Genomic DNA, 16,068 nt, shown 5'->3' with positions numbered 1-16,068 from the left:
TGCAGATCTATTATCTATTGATTCCTGGAATGCAAATGTGGCTGTGATAATAGGAGGTACATGGCTTATATATATGCTTTTATGTGCTGTGTTTACCTGTGCAGCCCATGAACAAAAAGTATTTATAGTCGTATATAGTGCTGAAATGTTCTTAATGCATAATTGTTAAGTTCATGTAGTGAAAGCAGTAGCAATTTTCATAGCTATGTTAAAAAAAAAAACCCCACCACACTTGAAATCAGTGTGTCAGAAGTATTTGATTTTAGCATACAGAAACATCTTGGGTAAATAAATGAGAAAAGGGTATTTTTGCTGTGAAAAAAATACCTGTTTTGGTAAATTTGTCGTTAATTTAGCTTTTACTCCCCTTTCACTCTATTTTTTTTTATTTCAATCTACCGTAATATATTTTTAGAAAACTATGATGACAGGAATCAAAATTATTTATTTATTTATTTTTCAAATTTCTATCACTGCCCATCTCCCCCAAGGGGGACTCTGGGCGGTTTACAATAAAATTGGAAGTTAAAACTGTAAAACACACAAATTATCATACAAATAACCAATATAAATAAAAAGTAAATAAATATAAAATCCCAACAGCCACAAGATCTCATTTGGTAGGGAGGGCACTATGGGACCAGCCACCCCCAGGATGAACTGTTGCCCTTCCCATCCAAGGCAAGGCGTCAGAACCAGGTCTTCAAACTTCCAGAAGGCCGGAAGCAAAGGGGCCTGCCTCACCTCTGGGGGCAGAATGTTCCAGAAGGCAGGCACCACTGCAGAGAATGCCTGCCTCCTGGACCCCGTCAACTGGAATTCCCTTACTGATGGGGGCCACAACATGCCTTCTCTGCATGACCGGGTGGGTCGATGTTATGGGGATGAGACGGTCCCTCAGGTAACCTGGCCCCATGCCATGTAGGGCTTAAAGGTCATAACCAACACCTTGAATTGGACCTGGAAGCAAACCGGCACCCAGTGCAGCTCAGGCAGCAGTGGTGTCACATGTGCCAATCTTGGGGCACCGATAACTGCCCGCATGGCCACATTCTAAACCAGTTGAAGCTTTCGGATACTCTTCAAGGGTAGCCCAATGTAAAGCGCATTGCAATAGTCTATGTGGGAGATGACCAGGGCATGAATGACTGTTCGGAGGGCATCTCACTCCAGGAAGGGGCGTAACTGGCGCACAACACAAAAGTTGCGCAAAGGCCCTTCTGGCCACGACTGCCACCTGCTCTTTGAGCAGGAGTTGTGGGTCCAGAAGGACCCCCAGGTTCCGCACTGGGGCTGAATGGGGCAGTGCAACCACATCCAGAACTAAAGATGACAACTTCCCAGATACCGAGGAGCCGTCAACCCACAGCCACTCTGTCTTACCAGGGTTCAGCTGAAGCCTGTTGTTCCCCATCCAGACCCCCACAACCCGCAGGCCCTGAGAAAGGGCAGTCACCGCCTCACTTATCTCACCCAGGATGGAGATATATAATTAAATATCATCAGCATATTGATGATACCTCATCCTGTGGTGACGGATGATCCCACCCAGTGGTTTCATGTAGGTGTTGAATAGGAGAGGAGGGAGAACCGAACCCTGCGGCATCCCACACAAGAGGGGTCGAGGGTCGGATCTCTCATCTCCTATCACCACCGATTGGGACCGGCCTGGAGGAAGGAGGTGAACCAGCACAAGACCACGCCATCCACCCCCAACTACTTGACCCGCCCCAAAAGCATACCATGGTCAACGGTGTTGGAAGCTGCTGAGAGGTCAAGAAGAGCCAGGATGGATGCACTGCCTCCATCCCACTCCTGCCAGAGATCATCCATAAGTGCGACCAATGCCGTTTCCATCCCATATCTGGGCCTGAAACCTGACTGAAAGGGGTCTAGATAATCCATTTCATCCAGAGCCCTCTGGAGTTGTAACGCCACCACCTTCTCAACCACCTTCCCCAAAAAGGGGTGATGGGAGACAGGATGAAAATTGTCCAACACAGTAGGGTCCAGCGATGGTTTCTTGAGGAGATGGTGTACCAGTGCCTCTTAAAGGCAGCCGGAAACACCCCCTCTCTCAAGGATGCATTAACCATCACCTGGACCCAACCACGTCACCTCCCAGTCTGCCTTCACCAGCCAGGAAGGGCATGGGTCTAGATGACGTGGCATTTGCAGTTTGGAGGATCCTGTCCACTTCCTTAGGCCCAACAGGATCAAACTGTTCCCACATAACAGGGTAAGTACGTTCCCTCAGCATCTCCTCAGACTGTGCCTCATGCTTAGAGTCCAACTTGGAGCGGATCTGAGCAATTTTATCCTGCAGATGCTCAGAAAACTCCTCCGCACGGCCCTGTAGGTGGGTTATTATATCCACCTTACCCAAAAGGGATTGAGTAAACTTAAACGGGGCCGTTGGGCAGCATTCTGCAGACACAATAATTGGAGAAATATTCACTACCTTGAGGTGATGAGTTTCGCCACTCATCACCACAAGGTAGGCCTTAATAATGGCTCTAGCTTGTGTTCGGTCAGATTCGGTCTTTGTCTTCCTCCAGCAATGCTCTAGACGTCTCTTCACCCTCTTCAAAACCCCCAGCTCCTCCGTAAACCACGGGGAGTGTCAGGTTGAATGGGGCAAGAGAGGTCACTTCCCTATTCCAGGCTGTGACCAGGACCTCCACTGGACCGTGCAGTAGATCCTCGGGTATTTTGTGTTTATTTTTCTTTCCTAGTTTTAGTCCTAACTCATCAGTCTCTCTATTACCTTGTAGTGCAGAGATGCAGAACATGTGTTTGCTGAACTATAATTCCCAGAACCTGAGTCGGTCTGGGTTGAGAAAAGTTGGGATTTGTAGTGAGCCAACATTTGGAGGGACATCGATCCTTTACCTCTGTTATAGTGTCAGGAAAGGAATTTTTCAATGACCAAACTTTCTCAGAAGTGACAGTTTTATTTTTGCTTTAGTGACATTGCAGGAGTGCTGTTAAAATCAACAGGAATGTTTTTGGACTCTGGCTTACAAGAGAGCTGTAATGAGTTTCGGGCTAGTGCTGATGACAGTGCTGCTTCAGATGAAGTCAGGTATTACTTCATTATTTTTCTTCCTTACATGTTACATTATAAAGCAATATTCATATGTGAATAAAGCACCATTGTTCATATAGATTAGATTTAATGATGAATATAGTTAAGAGGATGAGAACAATTTTTGTATAGCGCCCCTGGAAAATAGCTGACCCCGTCATTGGGATTTTGTGCTTTTGATAATTCAAGTTAGGTTTGTCCTCAGCTGACATCATTTCATTATAAATTACTGTTGTCTTTGGTAGTATCTCTGTGTGTGTGGCCCAGAGTCATAATTTTGAGATAGGCAGTATCTATTGGTATAAAAAGCACAGGTCGTCCTTCTTTAGCAATTGCCTCATTTAGTGACCTCAGTTATGATGTTGATGAAACAGTAACTTTATGACCATTCCTCACATTTATGACCTTCACAGGTTTGTAAAGCAAAGGAAAGCTGAAGTAAGATCATAAGCATATTCAGTTTCACTTAGCGACCACTTTGCTTCACGACCGAGTTGCTGGTCCCACAATGGTCGCTAAACAAGGACTACTCGTAAATAAAATATGTGTGGGTGTTTTAGCAATCCTAACTGCATTTTTAGCTTCTTGTTTGCACATATTTGCCTTCTGATCTTCACTTACATGCTCTTTCCCAAATTGAAATATTGATGTGAAAGGTACTGAATTAGTGCATTTTGTTTGATTTTTGTAGGAGGTCTGTTATAGAAACCAGCCGGGCATTGAAAGAGCTATTTCATGAAGCTAGAGAGAGAGCATCGAAAGCTCTTGGCTTTGCCAAGAGATTAAGAAAGGTAAACAAATTAGACCAAATTCAGTTGCATTTATGTGCTAAGCAGTTCATTTGTAACAAAATTTACTTTTCTCACCATATTTGTAGGACCTTGAAATAGCAGCAGAGTTCACGTTATCTGCCTCTGTGAGGGATTTCCTTGCTGCTCTGAAAGCACAGCAGTACACCAAGGTAAAATCAGTCTAGAGCAGGGTTTCTCAACCTTGGCAACTTTAAGATGGGTGGACTTCAATTCCCAGAATTCTGGGGGTTGAAGTCCACCCATCTTAAAGTTGCCAGGGTTGAGAAAGACTGGTCTAGAGGCTGCATAGCATGGGAATACTAATGGAAGGAGTTCTTGGACTTACTCAGAAGTATGGATATTGTAGTTTAACTACACTAAATGGGAACACTAATGTTCTCCCTTTGTAGATACCTATTAAGGCTGGAATGCTAGCAACCAGTTAATGAGGTTATAAACATCACCACAGGTGGAATTGTCTCATTTCAGACTTAGGGTGGGAGCTCCCATAATAACTTCTCCAAAAACTTTTTGCACATCAATGAAACAAAAGCAGTCTGTGGTGGGGGTGGGGGTGGGGGGCACGTGCAATGGTTACAAGCCTGTTTATGCATAAAAATGCATTTGTTCTGTCCTCTCCACCAGGCAGAGTTCTCAGAAAATTATGAAAATGTGATACAGATCTACTTGCTAACTATTCTGACCTTTTGTTTTGTTTCACAGGTACAAGTTCCTGGGCTTGAAAATTTACAAATCTTTGTGTCAGATAATTTTGCACAGGAAAAATCTCTTATCTTGCAGTTGCTTAACGCCGCTGCAGGAAAGGATTGTTCAAAAGATTCCGATGAGGTTGCAGGTGAACCGTTTTTACTTATGACAAAATACAGTGAAAAAGACCAAGAATTTGATGACAGCTGGAGCACTTGGGAAGGCCAGCCGATCAAAATAGTTCCTCAGGTGGAAACTATTGACACACTGAGAAGTATGCAGGTAAAGTCTTTCTGCATTAAATCTTTCTGCATTAACTGTCAAAAAGATGAGAGTTCATCTTTTTAATTTCTTCAAGAAACAACATATATAGGTTAGAATTGCAATGGAAATGATGGCTTTTTGACAAATGGGAAAATCAACAGGTTTTTTTAGCACAAAAGATTCTCACTCCTCTGTTAGCAACTCTGTACACAGAAATCTGCTTCTGTATATAAAATTGCCACTTAATTGATCATGATGAGACAAATCTTTAGAAAATCCAAATCTGTAACGTTAAATTGATACATTTCCTGAGAAGAAAAGTCCCATCCATTGGAATATTGGGAGTGAATCAGATATTTGAATTCAGTTTTCAGCAACACAGTGTTACCCTTTTGTTCTAGGTTGATAACCTCCTTCTTGTGGTAATGCAGCCTGTTCATCTTGTGAACCAGAGAAAAGCCTTCCAGCAGTTGCTTGAAGGATTGATCTCTTTGCAGCAGGAGCAAACTTCCAGCCAGCCAGTAATTGCCAAAGCTTTGCAACAATTGAAGGTATATATCTTTCTAATTCATTATCTTCTGGGCTGTTGATTCTAATTTGTTTATCATTTCAAAATATATAATAATGAAATCTGCTTTCCATAGAAAGTCAGAAAGGCAATAGTTGCCATGCAGTTTTATATAAATACACAAAGATTGATATTTGCAATTTTCTAAGTTGTCTAGAACTGTTGAGAGGGGGCAGCGTAGGAATGTTTAAATAAAATGAATGTGACACGCTGTATGGATTGTATGTACTGATTAGGCAGCCATATAGTCTATATTTTGATTCATACATATTTACATATTATGTATGAAACATTATGTTCCATAAGCGCTGCATAATAGTAAGTAGTAGCAGAGCCTTTTTTAAAAAACTCTGTACTTAGCTTGCACAGCGTGACACATTTTGAGAAGTTACTAGCAGATTCTTAACATGACTGAAAATACACATAAGATATAACTGTATAATTATGATGTATGTGTAAGAGACAAAAGTTTTCATGTCCAAAACTCATAGTCTGATATATCTGCCAAAAAAGTGCTTATCATGTTATTGGTGAAGAAAGACTTTGGCTAATTTGGTCTTTAATATTGTATTTCTACACATCTCAGCAGAAGTAATCCCATTAATTTCAGTGAGACTGACTCCAGATAAATGTATATAGGATTGTACCCCTGAATTCTAGTTTAATGATCTAAATAGCAAAGATGTAGGCATTTATGTTTAACATAAAGTTCCTGCAGAATTGTGTGCCTTTACATTACAGACATATGAGCAGAGCTTTTTTCTGTATTTTCCAGAGTGATGCTTTACAGCTGTGCAATAAGATAAGCAGTGCAATTGACAGAGTTGATCATATGTTCACATCGGAATCTGCTGAATCTGAATTGCAGCAATATTATAGGGAAGCCATGATTCAGTGTTACAACTTCGGCTTTGAGGTCAGTCTAAGAGAAATCTCTTCTACCTTTTCAGAGGAAAAGAAATCATATATTCAAAGTAAAATGGCCGTGTCTAGCAGCTCACAAACTGATATTTAAAATCAACATATTTATTGCATTATATGCAAACCAATTAACATATGGGCAAAATAGAGCTAAGGTGGAATAGTGGTTGAGGTGTTGGACTAGGAGTGAGAAGTCCCAGGGAAACTCACTGGGTGATTTGGGACCGATCGTTCTTTCTCAGCCTAACCTCCCTCAGAGGGTGGTGGTTTGGGAAAGTAAGTGTGAGAACTATGCACATCACCTTGATCTTCTGTGCAAAAGGTGGGATATAAATCTAATAAACACATAAACACAATATTTTTCATGATGGGAATACTTGCTTTTTTGAAAGCCAGAGCTGGTTTTTTTGGCAGTTCAATGTCGCATATCATATGCATGACACAGAGGACCAACCTTGCCTGCTTTGACAGAGATTGCTGCCTTTCACAGTAAATTGCTGCTCTTCTCCCTTTTAAAAGCAATCAGTTCCAGTGTTTCTTATAGTGTGCACCATTGCTATCAAAGTCTGTCTGTTGTTTGCTTGTTAGTTAAAGGTATGCCCCATCTTTTTCTTCAGGAGCTCAGGACAACCTTCAAAGCACTCCTTCCTCCCATTTTTCCCCATAACAAGAACTCCATGTGGTAGGTTGGGCCCAGAGAAATGGCTAGCCCAAAGTCACCCTTCTGTGACTGACGAAGGGCTGGAGCTTGAGTCTCCCCACTCCCCGCCTCCCAGTCCGAACCCTTAAGCACTGTACTACATTGGGTATCTCTTCTGTTAGTTGTTTATGAGAAAGTTTCGGAGGTAGGAGAGAGGTCCCAATAGTCTCTAATTTTTCCAGTAAGATCCAGACTTGTGAAAGATTTTCAATTGCATCTTATCTCAGATCAATTCTTCTGGGTAGCAGGATGAGACTCTTACTTCAGGTAACAAGTTGGGAGGTATGTCCTAACCACCTTGGGATGCTACCCCCAGTCTTTTTTTCTGGCTGATGCCATCATCTGCCAGCTACAGAGCTCTTCCTCTGCCTTCTGTATCCCTCAGAGCAAGGTACGAAGAGCTCCACCAGCAGTTTCCATACTGCAACAAATATTGTCGTTCTTTTTGAATGGCCACAGGGTAATGGCTCACTCACAGGTGGTTTCAAAACCTTGTTGTGAAGAAAGATCTCCACTGGGTAAAGTAGAATGCCTGCTTTCTGTTTATTGTGCTGCGTTCTATTTTGTATTTATCTGTATGTTACTATTTCATGCTGCTGTGAATATCATCAGGCTTTGAATGCAAGTTGTTACACAGATATTCCAGATGAGTCTATTGTTATTTTCTGGGCTGTGCAGGGCTTGAAATTCAAAGACAGAAGAGTGCTTCAGATAGAAGCACCTGTCTGCAGCTCCTTAAGCCAAATGTGTCTTTTCCAGCTGTGATTGAGCTTGAACTGCAGAGGACAGCTGGGCAATCCTGGGGAAAAATGCAGCTGCTTTAATGAGTTGCAGACAAGAGATATCATTATGCTCCAAAACACCTTCACATTCAAACTGCTGTACAGCCCTACTATATTCTCAGCATTACTGTATTGTGCTTCACCCTGCCCTTTGATTGATTGATTGATTATGTGCCATCGGCTCATTATCAACTACTAGCAACCACATAGATAGATTTTCTCCATGATGATCTATCCCTAACCTGTTAATTCAGGACTCCCAAGGTGCACCCATCGCCACTGTTACTGAGTCCATCCACCTTGCTGCTGGTCACCATCCTCTTCTCTATTCCTCCACCTTTCCCAGCATTTTCCAGAGAGCTAGATAATGTGTCCGAAGTAGGATAATTTGAGCCAGACTGCTCTTTAGTCACATCATTAAGCGGTTCTAACCATTGAATGTTCATTGTCCGGAGTGATCATTTAAATCTGTTACAGTATCATAAAGAAGTCATTCGACTAATGTCTGGAGAATTTAGACAGAAAATAGGAGACCAGTATATCAGTTTTGCAAGAAAATGGATGAATTATGTCCTTACTAAATGTGAGAGTGGACGAGGCACCAGACCCAGGTAATGATAAAGCAGACGCTTTTTAAATGTTTTCTGCCCCTTTCATTTCTGTGAAGTTTGTATCTTAAACACAGAACAGAATTACTGTGTAGATGACTTTGATTTAATTAGTGTTGATTAAATTATTAAATAACAACTAATGTAATGCTGGTACATTAAATAATCACTGCAGTTTAGAATGTAATCCACTACTTATTGCCTCAGTTAAGAGCTACACTTGGACTTCATGAATTCTCTGGGAATTCATTAAGCACTTGCAGTCAGTGACAGTATAGAGTTAAAAGTATATTGTGGCATTATAAAGTTTTTAACTGTCCCTACTATGAGGACATCTCTCCTGTTATATTTATTTTGAAAGATAGTTGTTATGACTGGAGATACGGCAGAATTGATGGGGGGGCTGGTAAGTGGGTGGGACACTTACTGTCTTGCAGAATGTCTGGAGGAAGAATAGATATCAGTATCTCCTTGCCTGATCCTGATGAAGATTGTGGTTTCCAACTGCAACATTTTCTTCCATGCCATTCAGCACTTGAAGAGTTGACTTCCCACATGGGATAGAGAACACACTTTACCATGCTTATTTACTTACTGACTGACTGACTTACTTTACTTATTTGCTTGCTTTATTTGTACACTGCCCATTCCCAAAGTGGCTAACAATCTGAATCATTGCATAGATTAAAATAACCTTGAAAATAATGGATAAACCCACATATAATTTGTATTTTTGTATATATCATTTATTTATTTGTTTGTTATTCATTAATTAATTATATACATTTATAAATCTGAACCAGAACTTTTAATTACCATCTTGGATAATATTTTATGTTTTATATTTATACATTATGTAATATATCTTGTTTTTATTGTATTTTAATCTTTTTAGCTTTATTGTAAACTGCCCAGAGTCCCTCTTTTGGGGGAGATGGGCGGTGACAAAATTTGACAAATATATAAATAAAATTGACAAAATTAACAACAAACATGTCAAAAAAACAGACAAAATTATGTGCCTGCCAGTTTGAAACACTTCTCACTGCATGCCCTCCTCCTCCCTAGATGAAACAACTAGGTATAAGCTGTTCTCCTGAAACCCAGGAGCAAATGAGCGGACCAGATCTCTGTGGGGCGGAGTTCCAAAGCATGGGGGTGGAGATCAAAAATGCCATCTTCCAAGGTCCCATCAGGTGGCATCTTGTAAAGACAGGACCTGGAGGGAGTTGACCCTCTTTGACCTGATTGGATGGGCAGATGAATATGGGAGGTCAAAGTCATGTGGGGCTTTAAAGGTCATATCAGCACTTTGAATTGCACCCAGAATCCCACTGGCAACCAGCGTAGCTCCCAAAACAACAGGGTCCCCTGAGTATAATGGGATACACCCATTACTGCCCAGGCTGCCACATTTTACACCAGTTGTTGCTTCAAAATGCTTTTCAAGGGCAGCCCTGTGTAGAACATATTACAGTACTCCAAGCAGTAGGTGACTGAGGCATGAATAACTGAGCATGTTTAAAGCAAAAATGCCAAATTGGCTTATGTAGATTTGTCCAAAGCCCACCTCGTGTTTTCAGGGTTGAGATGTGTTCTGGGTCTTGATTTTCTCAGTCCAAATTCAGCAGTTTTTCTCAAATAGCTTTGATTGGTAATTTCTATTGAGTCTTATTTTTTTCATCTAGAAAATGTTAACCTTACAGAAACTGGAAGGACCATCTGATTTGTTTTTATAAAGCTCCTTTAATTAAACATGTGGAGATTACAGTATTCTTCCTGATTAATAGCCATAAAAAAACAGCTTTAGGAATGCAACCTTGAATTGATCCTATTATATAATTTATTAATGCTTGAAAGGCAAAACTTGTGTAGCATAACAGATTTATTACTCTCAGTAAATAGAACTTTTAATATAAACATCAACAAATAATTTCTTTCTGTTGGACAGGTGGGCAACACAGGGGTTTGATTTTCTTCAAGCCATTGAACCAGCCTTTATTTCTGCTCTGCCTGAAGATGATTTCTTGGTATGCCATTAATTAATCATACATTTCAAATTAATAAATATTATCAATTATATTTGAGACCAGTGGCTGTTCTAAAAAAATATTTTTAATGGTTCTCCTTATTAATTAATTAATGGCTTGATTTATCATGTAATTAACGTAATTGATTTCCAATTTATACATTTCTTGTGGTTTAAATATACAGCAGTATGACTTAGCAAGTGTATTTCGTTTGCAGTGCTTTTTTCTGTGTTTCTTTTTTTCAGAGTTTGCAGTCATTGATGAATGAATGTATTGGCCATGTTATTGGAAAACCTCACAGTCCTGTTACAGGTTTGTACCTTGGTAAGGCAGCAGCTGTAGTCTCTTCCTCTGGAATTTTGCAGCTAAGGCTTATAGAAATAGACATGATCTAGGTTACTTGGAATTAAAACAAACCCTTATTAGTAGCAGTTATAAGGTAGATAGCAACATTAGCAACTTTTAAATATGAGACATCCCAAATAATATGTTCACAAATAGAAGCAAGGTGGAGAAGACTACATGGCAAAGATACAAACAGGCATCTAATGGGACAGAGTTTTTCTGAAATAGAGATTTTATTAGAATGACATTAGGCAGGGAGCCATGTTGCTTTTCCAGGGTACAGACATTCCAGAGTCTGGGCACAGCAGCTGAGAAGGCCCTCTTGCACATTCCTGTCAAATGAGTCTTGGAAATCAGCAGGATATGCAACAGGGTCTTTCCAGATGATCTCAAAAGAGTAGGCAGCTTCACATGGGAGGTAGTGGCATTTTCAGAATCCTGGCACAAATGGTAATAAGTAGTTTTTAAAATGAACTCTGAAACTAAAGCCCAGTGGATAACAATGGAGTGGCATGTTTTGGATAACTCCTTGCAGCCCATAGCTTCACAGCTGCATTCTCTACTGATTGAAGTTTTTGGATCCTCTTCAAAGGCTTCCTCTGGTAGGCACATTACTGCAGTCTTCTATTCATCTTAACATTGATCTAAGGCATTTGTAATCAAGGTGAACAGACTAGAATGTAATTTCTTACAGATCTGAGAGCAAGAACTAAACCAGTGATTTAGATACCTCTATACATTTCTTTCACAGGCTCCTATCTGAGATTCCTTAATTATGACTTGGTTACATTATGCCCTACAAACCAAGTATAGCCCATTGAGTGTATACTACGATATTCAGTCCTGCAGGAACACAACAAGTCTATGGTTAAACCTGGAATCTCATCTACAAACTGCAGCATGTACTTCACAACTAGTTGTAGCTTTCTCTGAAGGAAATGTCTAACAAAAGAGTTGCTTATGTTGATGGCTGCATACATATGGCTATAGACAAGAACTACTTCAGTACAGGTAGTCCTTGTTTAGCGACCATTCGCAGTTATGATGATGATGAAAAAGTAACCTTACAACCAATCCTCACATTTACAACTTTTGCAGGTCTGTAAAGCAAGGGAAAGCTGAAGTAAGATCATAAGCACAATTCCAGTGTCACTTAATGACCACTTTGCTTAATGACTGAGTTGCCGGTCCCAATTGTGGTCACTAAATGAGGACTACCTGTAATATTAGCATGCACTTGATCCTCAAAAATGGGCCTGAAAAATAAGTCAGTTCAAACCAGTCCAGGTTAATTATGAAAAGTTACATCTACGAGCAAGTTAAACAGCAGGTAGCAGCACCTGGCCAATCTTGTCTGGGCTTGTAAACTTATAAGCAAACCAATTCTGTGTCATTGCCTAGAGGGCCTCTTGGTTATGTCTGAATAGCCCCCAAGACATATTAGCCAACCTGTCAAGGTTAGAATTGTCTTATAACTTAGGTAACTTTTTACTTTTACCTGCTTCTTTTTTTCCGCTGAATTTTCTTAAACTACTTTTCTGCCAAATGACTTTAAAAGTATAAATTACTCTTCTTTTTTTTGCTGCTTTTCCCCCAGTCTGCTAGCCTACTTAAGTTGTGCTGACCTGATTCTTAAGAGTTCATTTTGGTAGTTTGGTAGACATGTTTGAAGACAAACGGTGAACTCTTTTAGTTGGCATTTGCAAAATCAGAGTGAATTTCAATTCATTCTTTAGTTTTGGACAAATTTATTGTAATTCAGTTAATGTAGAACTTAAGGTGTGATGTGGTGGTCTCTGTTTCCTGTAACCACATGAATGATCTTCTTCTGCCTTTTTTTGCCTGCAGCCATTCATCGGAATAGTCCCCGCCCCGTGAAAGTACCTCGATGCCATAGTGATCCCCCAAATCCTCACCTCATCATCCCAACACCTGAAGGGTTCAGGTATTTAAAGCCTTATCCCAAACCTTTATTGCTTATGGAATACAAAAATGATGCTTCTGAAGCAGTTCCAGCAATATTATCCTACAGCTGTCCCTCCTCTTCTTCTGCACTGAAGCACAGTATTCCCACTCCTGGGGAAAACACAACTTCCTCCCCTGCCCCATAGTAACGTCTTGCTATTTTGTGCAGTGTGTGGAGCATGCCTGTCTGTAATGGAATTGCACCTTTGACATTACTGAGTGACAAGCTGATAAGTCATCCAGTTCTTCCCCTCCCTGCGCTTGGATTTTTAAATTAAAGAGCACTCTTTATATTGTTGCTTTTTTGTTCTCCATGATATAAGGTCTGTAAGGCAATCAGAGTGAAGCAACTCTTCCTTTTTCTACTCCTATACAGAAACTAGCTCTATACTACCATTTTTGGACCCTTTTTTCCTTCCTGAGTGCTCAATCTTGGGGACGCCAAGAAAAAGAATGCTGTCCCTCAGATCAGTCTACCCTACTAAATTATTTAATGAGGCCAACGGAACATGCTACTGATGCTATTTACTACAACTTACTAAAAATGCCCTTTCAAAAGATTCCCAAGGGACTGAGATGCAGAAGATAAGCTTTGATGGTGTTGCATTATCTTCTGTTGTTTTTTTTAAAAAAAATTAGCTTATGTGTGGATTCATCAGTGACGTGGTTGCTTCCATTTTTTGTTGTTAATGAGAGTTAGTTGAATACAGTAGGGCTCCTATGGATTTAGAAACCAGAGGGTTTATGGACATTGACCCTTCAAAGGTTTTACTGCAGAATTAAATCCAACATTACCATGCAAAAGCATATTATTGCTTCTTATTCATAAAGTAAAATCCCAAGTTACTTCTGAAGGGAGCTATGTCCTTCATGACATTTTTTTTCTTTCCAATTTTGTTTTCAGTACTTCATGTTCAGAAATCTTTCTTGTGGGTTAGAAGCCAAGTTTAACTTTTTACAAGGTTTTTGTTTCCAGGCTGCTGTTTTGAGTCATCTTATTTAAAAAATCCATTTAAAAGTGGAGCCAAAACTTTTTTCCCTGAAGCTTTTCTTCTCACTGCAGCACAAGGAATGTCCCAAGTGATGTACGGAACCATTGCAGCGCTGCTTTCTCTCGCCCCACTCCTGTTGGGGGTGACTCAGCTCAGCCAAAACCTGTCAGCAGTGCAAATGACCTCAGGTAGCTCCACGCCCCAGTGCAGCAGACTCATTCTTGTTCATGCCACTCATATAAGATGCGCGTGCACTTAGATCCTCGTAGTTCCTTGTGGTTCCATTGTGTGTTCCCCATGACTGACTGGTTTCTGTTCAGGTTCTGAAATTCTTAAACATTTGTATGAAGTGCATGTTCAACTAAATTTTTGATAATGCATGTATGTTACATATGTGTGTGTGTGTGTGTGTATGTTTGAATTATTTCGTTATCTTTAATGCATGCAGATCATTTGTCTACTCTTTCTGCAGTTTTATAGTAGCCAGCTGTGACTGAACTCATACAGAAATTAGACCAGTGATACAGTCAGCATAAATGCATAGACATATACACATCGAGATATGACCAGGGCCAAGAGAGAACATATACGATGTTATATACATGCATTTGCAAACTGGTGATGACACGAGTACTTTACCATTCCATTTCCTCCAACTGCAATTTGTGCATCTGTCTCTGATTAAAGCTCTTTTGTGGTTAAGCCAAAGGATTTCAATCACCACTTTCTTAAGAGATGGTTGGGGTTTTTTTTAAGCATGCATAATGTGGCTTTACATTTGCACATGCTGGTTCTTTTTGCATTTAGCTTAGCTGACTCTAATATTAAAAGCATTTAAAAAAAAGTTTTTTTTAAGTTCCTTTATTCAAGATAATGGATACATTTATGTGGATATATACCATAAATATTTAGCTTGCTTTTTCAAATATAGCTTTGGTTAACATAACCAATCATGGCTGTGTTTTTACTTGCACTTTCAGTTTCTTGGCACTTCAGAAAAGAGGGGAGTAAAAGTCCTGATTAATACAATAGTGACATTTTTTTTTAAACAGAGGCTCCAGTGTCCCTGAAAATGATCGACTGGCTTCAATTGCTGCTGAACTACAGTTTAGATCATTAAGCCGACATTCAAGTCCCACAGAAGAACGAGAAGGTGCTATTATAATGATGATTGTATATGAATACCTTTTCCCCTAAAATATATTTACCATATCCTGAAAAGGCTTCTGCTTAACTTTAAGTTTGTCATCCTTACTCTGAAATAATTATGAAGAATTTGACAGTACAGGATCAGATTTTAAAAACATTTAGAATGGCTTTCTCACTAAATCTAGTTTTGAAATTTATTTGCATTATTTGCAAATAATTCATTTGGAGTTGCCTAGACTTCAACATTAGCACGTATGACGATAGCTATAACATTTATCTAACAAATAAAACTACATGAGGACCTGTAAGCTTGAGGATTGGAGAGTTAATTAGCTGGTTGAAAACTTGCAATAAAAAAGAGGATTTGAAATAGGTTTCCCTAGGAGTCTTTCTGGGATATATAGGAGCTGCTGTTGAGAAGGCTGCTGCAGACATACTGGTTAGCACATTAAATTAAAGAAAAATTTCAAAGGAAAACTTTCACTGATAGCCCATCACTCAAAGCATACTTTGCAATGAAAAGCAAGAACATCCTCCTTGGACAGTAAATGTTTAGTTGAAGCAGGCTGTCTTTGTTTTATCTATTGTGTCAATTTCCTTTGTGCACTTAAATATACGGGTAAAACATATTTATATCGCAAATTGCAACCAAGGGCTTTTAAGGAATGGAAGAATCTTTCCTGCAATTTATTGCATATATGAATTCCAATAAGGAGCAGACTTGGAAGAGATCAAATGTGTATCTTTTTTCTGTGGAAGACAATAACACTATCCACCATTTCTAAAATCTTGGCATATTTGCATCACCGGGAGAGAGAGAGACAGAGAGATTGATTACTATCCTTGCCTTTCCTTTTTCTCAGGTTTACAGAAACTGGATAATTGCAACAGTACAATATAGTGAAGAAATAGGTTGAAAGGTGTGAACTTCTTACATAGGGATCCCCTTAACCTACCACTAACATGTTTTCATTTGAAGGGATTAATATGAACCAAAAGTATCCACTTGGGTGGATGTGATCTGGAGCTGCCAGAATTATATATATGAATCTGGTTCATAGGCTATTTCTTTGTGCTAACCCTTCATAACCTCATGGCCTCCAGCTGTTTTTAAGTACTACATTCCCATCTACCGTGCCAATGGGTGTGCTATGTAA

The 16,068-nt window shown here is 39.8% G+C and overlaps 1 protein-coding gene across 5 annotated transcripts in view; it reads left to right on the top strand.

The window, feature by feature from the left end:
* The window catches only part of MAP3K4 (mitogen-activated protein kinase kinase kinase 4), a 107,161-nt gene that overhangs the window by 63,598 nt on the left and 27,495 nt on the right, over positions 1–16,068 (top strand). For 2 of the 5 annotated variants that reach the window (XM_063307803.1, XM_063307793.1), the window contains exons 7-18: positions 2,969–3,085; positions 3,780–3,879; positions 3,966–4,049; positions 4,603–4,869; positions 5,253–5,402; positions 6,195–6,335; positions 8,300–8,433; positions 10,382–10,460; positions 10,706–10,784; positions 12,654–12,750; positions 13,834–13,950; positions 14,815–14,915. In XM_063307803.1, the coding sequence (XP_063163873.1) occupies positions 2,969–3,085; positions 3,780–3,879; positions 3,966–4,049; positions 4,603–4,869; positions 5,253–5,402; positions 6,195–6,335; positions 8,300–8,433; positions 10,382–10,460; positions 10,706–10,784; positions 12,654–12,750; positions 13,834–13,950; positions 14,815–14,915 (1,466 nt within the window). The remainder of the gene's footprint in view (positions 1–2,968; positions 3,086–3,779; positions 3,880–3,965; positions 4,050–4,602; positions 4,870–5,252; positions 5,403–6,194; positions 6,336–8,299; positions 8,434–10,381; positions 10,461–10,705; positions 10,785–12,653; positions 12,751–13,833; positions 13,951–14,814; positions 14,916–16,068) is intronic. The other 3 variants (XM_063307795.1, XM_063307814.1, XM_063307809.1) reach the window with 3 other exon arrangements.

Source organism: Candoia aspera, chromosome 1, assembly GCF_035149785.1.
Source record: "Candoia aspera isolate rCanAsp1 chromosome 1, rCanAsp1.hap2, whole genome shotgun sequence".
In the NCBI taxonomy this organism is placed as follows: domain Eukaryota; kingdom Metazoa; phylum Chordata; class Lepidosauria; order Squamata; family Boidae; genus Candoia; species Candoia aspera.
This window is presented reverse-complemented; position numbering and strand designations above follow the sequence as displayed.